The 7684-nt window shown below is 32.7% G+C and overlaps 1 protein-coding gene and 1 long non-coding RNA gene across 2 annotated transcripts; one reads left to right on the top strand and one right to left on the bottom strand.

Moving 5' to 3' along the window:
• On the top strand, positions 707–3170 carry LOC107637289. The gene is made up of 3 exons (XM_016340721.1): positions 707–1297; positions 1826–2417; positions 2752–3170. The coding sequence occupies exons 1-3, from the start codon at positions 707–709 to the stop codon at positions 3168–3170; spliced, it is 1602 nt and encodes a 533-aa protein (XP_016196207.1).
• LOC110270799 lies at positions 6496–6974 on the bottom strand. The gene is made up of 2 exons (XR_002360432.1): positions 6798–6974; positions 6496–6725 (listed from the first exon to the last, which is right to left on the bottom strand). It is a non-coding gene; the product is annotated as an uncharacterized LOC110270799 (long non-coding RNA).

Below are 7684 nucleotides of genomic sequence, written 5' to 3'. Positions count from 1 at the left end.
TTCAATAATATCAATTTTTTACTATACATAGTATTCAATTATTTTTTAATGACATCTAAGTAAACTACACTTAATCATATTACTTTCATTTTAAATAAATTATTTTTTTTATAATTTTACTCTTAAAGATTTTTAGTTATCATAAAATGTTTGAAGAATGACTAGTATATAAACTTAGAGAAAAGAAAAAAAAATAATATATATACAATAAAATATAAATTATACCTTTTATCTCCAATGTATCAAAATTCTTTAAAATTATAAAAAAATAAATTTATTTAAAATGAAAGTAACGTGATTAAGTTTAATTTATTTAGATGTAATTAAAAAATAATCGAATACTATGTACAGTAAAAAATTATTATTGAAAGATAAAATTAAATTAAAATTTATTTTATGTATCCTTTTTGTCCCTAACGTTTTCGTCCTATTTAAGTTCCTAACGTTTCAAAATCGTCTCAATTTTGTCTCGCTGTCAATTTTGTTAACGGATCCCTAACGGCAGGATAACATTGAATCAATTTTAAAACATTAGGGACAACTTTAAAACTTACTCCAAACGTTGGAGACAAAAACGATAGTTTACTCTATAATTTATATCAATACATTATATTCAAACAACCCCCCTTTCTTCCCCAAAAGTGAAAAAAAAAAAGAGTATCAATTATCAAACATATTAGTAGCTGGTATCTTTAGCAGCTAAATAATGGCAAAATCTTCATTGCTACTATTGATCTTGATTACCCTATTCATAATTTTACAAGCTGTGTTCGCATCACATTCATTTTCTTATCCTCTCTCAGTCAAGAATAGAAGGATTGTTGAAGAAAACACAGGGAAACGTGTGAAGCTAAGATGTGCAAATTGGCCAGCACACTTGAGTGTAATGTTGGCAGAGGGTTTGAACAAACAAACTCTAAGCAACATTGTCACCAACATTTCTTCTTTTGGCCTTAATTGCGTTCGTCTCACTTGGGCAACCTTCATGTTTACTCGTCACTTTAACCAAACCATTTTACAAACCCTTGATGCTTTGAAATTGGAAGAGACTAAATTAGGGATGATGAAGTATAACAATGATTTCCTGAACATGACTCATCCTCAAGCCTATGCTTTTGTTGTTAATCAACTTTTCAGTGCCAACATTATGGTTGTCGCCGACAACCACGTCAGCAAGGCGAAATGGTGTTGCAACTACAACGACAGCAATGGTTTCTTTGGAGACTCACATTTTGATCCTGATGAGTGGGTGCAGGGACACATTTTGGCAGCTCAACTTTTCAAGAATTTACCTAATGTGAGTATCGATATTAATATTTATAACTTAGAAGACAGAAGTAACAAATATTGTCTTATTTATTAAAATATTTTTACGTAATTATTTATCATAATCACATATATTATACTTATTTACTTAGCCTCAGAAAATGTTGTACACAAATAATTTTTAAGCTTTTTATTTATCTTCTACTAAATTGTTTAGTAATAATAATGATCGAATTCTAAAAAAAATTAAAAAAATAAAAGTGGATATCTAATAGTTCAACTTAACAACTCTTATTAATGAATTGTATTGTTTTCTTTTTAAAATATTTCACAAATATAATTATCCTTTTTTTTTTCTCATTTTGATTGATTTGATCGTTCTACAATTTTTTTTATTCTTTTATATTCTAAATTCTTCCCCTCACAAAACCAATTCTATTTTTCTTAATATATATAGAAATTCTGATAAGATGAAACCAGTAACCACTTGGCACTTGTCTCAGATCAACTGATCAAGGATGGATAACTAATTTGAAATTGACATTATTGAACCCAACAGGTCGTTGCAGTTAGCTTGCGGAATGAAATTCATGGCCCGAATCAAAATGCAGCAGATTGGTATCGTTACATGAGACAAGCAGCATTAGCCATTCACCAAGAAAACCCAAACTTGTTGATGATCTTCTCAGGTTTTGACTTCGCATCCAATCTTAGATTCTTGAAGGAAACTCCACTGAACGTAGAACCAAAGAACAAGGTTGTGTTTGAGACACATCACTACCCTTATTGGAACCCAACCTGGGATCATGAACCAATCAATTCTATGTGTGCTGCAGTGAAGAGTGATCTTGAGAAAAAAGACGGTTTTATCCTTAGTGATGATCATTATGATTCTCCTTTGTACTTTGGTGAGTTTGGGATGGATTTCACTGCAAGAATACCAAGTGACGAGACATGGTTGACTTGCATGTTGACTTTCCTTGCTGAGAGAGACATTGATTGGTGTTGGTGGGGATTGCATGGTAGCTATTATTTCAGACAAGGGATAGTTGATCATGATGAAGGTTGTGGTTTATTCAACTTCTATTGGAATGGATCAAATTACCCTCAATTCCCTCAGAGATTTCAGTTATTGATAAACACACTTCAAGGTATGCCGTACAATATCATAGGATAAATTATGGTTTTAGCTTCTCAACTTTGGGCTAAATTTTAATTTTGTTTTTAATTTATAAAATTAATTAAAAAAAGATAATAAATCATTTATCAATACCATGTTATTAAATATTATATAGGTAGTCATTATAACAGTCAAACAAGTTTGTCGGATGATAGTGAAAATTTCTTGATTAATTATCAAAAGAATTTTAATGTTATATTATTAATATATCAAAATTAAACAAATTTTTTAACTAATATTGATTTCAATTATATGTGTTTGTTTATTATTATTATTAGAGGTTTAATTAAGTTTAATTTATACAGATCCATCTTCAAAGGCACCATATTCCCACATCTTGTATCACCCACAAAGTGGGCTATGTGTGAAAGCTCATCAAAACTACAACCGAATTGAACTTGGTGATTGTAAAAAAGCAAGTGGGTGGAATCAAGAGGGAGACAAGATCAAACTGAATGGAGATCATTGTTTGAAATCTCTTGGAAAAGAAGGTGATCCTGCTGTTGTCTCATCTGATTGCTTATCAGGTGACTTAAGTAGTTCTTGGAAGTTCATATCAGATTCTGGTTTGCATTTACAAGACAATATTGGATTGTGCTTAGACAAAGATAGAAACTCATCAATATTAGTCACAAATAAATGCATTTGTGTTAGAGATTATGTTGGGTGTTTGGATAATCCCCAGAGACAATGGTTTCAATTGGTTCCAACAAATGTTGAATAATTATGTTATTTTTATCGTAATTATATACAAAAAATTATTGGAGACAGTAATTTTTAGTATTTTTGGCCATCATTTAACTAGTACAAACACTAAATTATCTTTAACGAATAAATTTTATTAATTTAAATATACAAATTCTGAAAAATATGGGCGCAAACTATATTAATTTATGTACAAAATTCTGATAAATATAAGTATAAATTATATTATTCTTATGTGAAAATCGTCTATAAATATAAATACAAATTATTATTAACCAAAAATAATAATATTTACTGTCTATATAACATTGCTCCCTATGATCATAGAGGCCATTATTAACGGAGAATAAGAAAACAGTTACAAAGCTCTGCTGATAACAACAATTAGTTAATTAGTTATATACTGTTAAGTTAGTTTGAGCTGCATTTCATGGTTAATCTTGAAATTTGGTATTAGATGAGATAGTGTATAAATAGAGGTCCAAGCTCATTATATTCGGATGGGAGTAACAACACATCTAGTAGGACCCCCTTGGCAGGTAACACTCGGCTCAATGTCAATATTGCTCTTAGAATTTGCTATTGCTCGTGGGCCATCTCGAACAATATCTTGGGTAGTACCCTTATCAGGGATGTTGCCAACAACAAATGAATTAGGAGAATCCCCATTGACCCTTTCTTGAGAGCTCTCATCGCCTACAATTACCGGATCAGAATGTGCATTTGGAATTGTTTTCATTTTACCCAAAAGACGATGAGACCTACGCTTCACAGCACTTCTAGATGAGCTAACCACAGCCTTACCAGGAGACTGTGAAGACTTAACAAAGCAAGCAGCGGCAGAAGAACCTTTAGCTTTTGCTGTTCAAGAAGGAGAAATTCTTGAACCAGTGGAAATTGGTGAAGGCGTAGCATCAATGGAAGGCCCAGGTGATTTTTTAAGAGACCTCTTTGCAACCTTAACATTTGAACTCTCCACTTTACTGCGGTTGACCACTTCAGCAGTAACAACTGAATCATCAGATTTTTTCTTTGAAGAAGGCGGATGTTTATAACACCTGGCGTCCAAGTCTACAAAACACCAACACAAAAGATACAAAATTCAAACACACAAAACTTAAAAAAAAAAAAAAAGAGGAGAGAAGGATGAAAAGAAGTGAAGAAACAAAAAAGCAAAGAGCAAATATTACTTGTAATGGTTGAAGGAGAAAGGTTGCCAGTTGTAACACCCTCACTACCAGAATGTCACGCTTCCGGCTGCGCCACTCTGATTGCAAGAACTGTTACGACTACTTTATATACTTAATATTAAAATAGGAGCATGTGACTCAACATCGTATCGTTCCTTTCTTAGAAAACCGGAAATAAATACAATATCTTAAAAAAACAAGCAGACATAGATTCATATACAAGACTTCTTACATAATATCTTATAATATAATATACATAAAACATACAACTTCTATCCCTCTTACAAAACTGTAAAAACAAGGACGAGGAAAGAAAATAATCTAACTAATACAACAACATATAAACCAAACACAGTATAACTCTTCTTAATGCTTCTTCATCCGGTTCCTGAAAAGGTAAAGGTGTAGGGGGTGAGAACCTAACCACACGGTCTCACCATGGAGTTTCAAAGTTGTCATAAGAAGATATTTAATAAGAAAACTGTTTTCAAGCTCAGTGATTATCATTGCCTTATTGCCTTATGAATCTTTTAAAAACCAATAGGTAATCATCCAAAACCTTTTCAAAGAAACAATGTTTAATCTTTCAAAAAATCCCAATTAGAAACCAACCACGCAATCAAACAACACAATCATTAATTCAGCACCAAAGTTCATTTTCAAATGTAGCACGCCAGGACAAACATAGGCAAGACAGACAAGGAAAGCACAGGTTTAGGTAGCAGTTACAGCAAATAGTTCAAGTAGCAGTTAAGAACAGTTTAGCAATTAGGCAAACCAAAACAAGTTCAAACCCAAGCAAAGCATACAAATGCATATGATGCATGCCTGTCCTATGGCTGATGAGGCTCATCTGTCGGTTATCCAGCCAACCCGACAAGTCTGAATTGTCCTTAGACTGTCCCCCGACGTGCATCCCCAAGAGTCTATGCATAGCTTTTTCTCAAATAATCAATATTGCTCAATAGGGGTAACATTCCCAGGAATTTATATAGTGCCCGGTCACACTTACGTCATAGGATCAACAGAGTATCGAGTTTTCAACCTGGTACACGTGGTGGCAAGCCATGGTACTTTATCCAGGGAACCTCGTATCTCAGATAATTCAAATTCATAAGCCATATGAATAATTCAAAGTTCATATCTCAACATTCTTAACATTCTCAACATTATAATCATTCATCAATTCAAATCTCATTTTCCAATTCATTCAAAAACCATATTTCAAAGAAAATACTCATCATCCTTCTGTCCATTCTGTCCATTAACAATCCCAATTCAAAACATAATTTTTTCTTTGATAAATAAATCAATCTTAAAACATATAATGTTTTAAAACCAATCTTTTTAATTAATTACTTCAAATAAAACTTCAAATTTTATAAAATATCAGCAGCAACTCCTCTAAAACTCAGATTCTGCCACCATTTTCGGGTCCCAACCAAACCAAACCAAACACCTGTTAATCAGTCAAATCACTTCCAATAACCATTATCACAATATCAACACTCAACCCAAGGAAATTACAAAATCCAGAATTTAATCAACCAATCCTATAAATCGTAATTTTAACCAACTTCAACCAACAGCAATCAATCGATAATTAAGAATTCTCGGTCTTCTCTAAACAGTTTCAAACCAAACCGTTCCTCAAACCCTTTTCGATTCATTTTCCAAAATAGCAAATCATTCTCAATAAACAAACTGTTTTCAAATATTAAGTCTTTTCCAAATTTGTTTTAAAATCAAATTCTGATATTAAATCGGGTTCAAATCAAATTTCAATATTCAATCTTTCCTAAACCAAATCGTTTATAAAATTAAACTAAATGCCAATACTAAATCTCTTCCAATAATTCAAGAAAAACCACTTTAACCACATCAGTCAACTAGTTAGAATATTCAACTTCCTCATTTGATCGATCAATCAATCGAACTAACAATCTCATTTATCCAAAACAACTTAATTCAATTCATAAGACTCACGAAATCACAAAAAATGTATTTTACGCATTAATATCGATTCATAACAACTCTGGTAAGTAAAACAAGTTTAAGAAAAACTCTCCTACCTCAAAAGTCGAAACCTTTAATAGTTAACGCATCAAGGGTCCCTTTTTTAGTCTTAACTCGCGGCAGCAACCACGAGAAACGAAGAAGGATGACACCGTAACAGCCTCTATTTTAATCATACAGTTTCCAGAACTCGACCCTAGCATATTAACATCATGAACTTCTCAAAATTTTATAGCAGAATAATAACGGTAAGAATTCCAGGGCTAGAATAAATTACCACAATTAAAGAAAAATGCCGCAACGGAGGGGCAGAAGCTCCGACAGCTACCTCAAGTGACGACAATAGCCCCAAGCTCCAAAGACAGCAACTGTAAAAGCTCTGTTGTGACAACAATGTTCCAGGAATTCAGAAGAACGGAGATTAAAAATGAAACCCTTACCGACAGTAGATCTCAGTAACGGCAGTGCCGTTTCCCGGCAACCAGGCACGGCGGCGCGGCGAGGCTCGGCAACCCATCATCAACCGCGGTGACAGGGCGTGCGACGGCGGCGGCGGCTTCGCGCTGCACGACAGCGCCTTCCCTCTTTCCACTAGAAGCGCTCTCTCTCGCTCTCTGCTCAGTATTTCTTTCTTTTCTTTTGTTTTCTTTTGAAACAGCTGTTAGTGGCGTTTATGGGAGGGGTTAGGGCGGTGAATATGGCGGTGAGGTTAGGGAAAATTTGGGATTTTGTTTAGTTAGGGTTAGGATTGTGTTTTGGGGATTTAGGGTTTTGATTTGGGAATTAGGGTTTAGGCAAGGTATTAATAAAAAACCAAATTTAATCCAATAATAATATCTATAAAAATACTATTTAATTGCCAACTTAAAATTTATTTTCAAATTAATACTTCAATTCAATAATTAGAGATAATATAAAATCAGTTTCCCTTATAATCATGAAATAAAGTTAATAAACCTAATTATTCAACTTAAAGCATATAAAATTCTTTTTATTATTCAATTACTAAAGGTCTAAATCATAAATAAAAAATTTCTTAATTTATATATAAAATCTCTTAAAATATAATCTTAATTAAATATAATAAATCATAAACAAATTTATTATTTAATTTTGGAAAAATACGGGGTCTTATATATCGGGTGATGAAGTACTCCTCGGATCTAATCGTCCAAGCCTTTTCTTGGATAATAAACACCATAGGCACATAACTGGGCTCTAGCCATTGATGCTCAGTGTTTTGTTATTCTTTGAATCTCTTTTGATCTTTTCATACTTCTTTCTTTCTTGCTTTATCTTTTCTCTCTTTTTTTTCTTTTTTTTTTCT

The sequence above is a fragment of the Arachis ipaensis genome, chromosome B04, assembly GCF_000816755.2.
Source record: "Arachis ipaensis cultivar K30076 chromosome B04, Araip1.1, whole genome shotgun sequence".
Taxonomy (NCBI): domain Eukaryota; kingdom Viridiplantae; phylum Streptophyta; class Magnoliopsida; order Fabales; family Fabaceae; genus Arachis; species Arachis ipaensis.
This window is presented reverse-complemented; position numbering and strand designations above follow the sequence as displayed.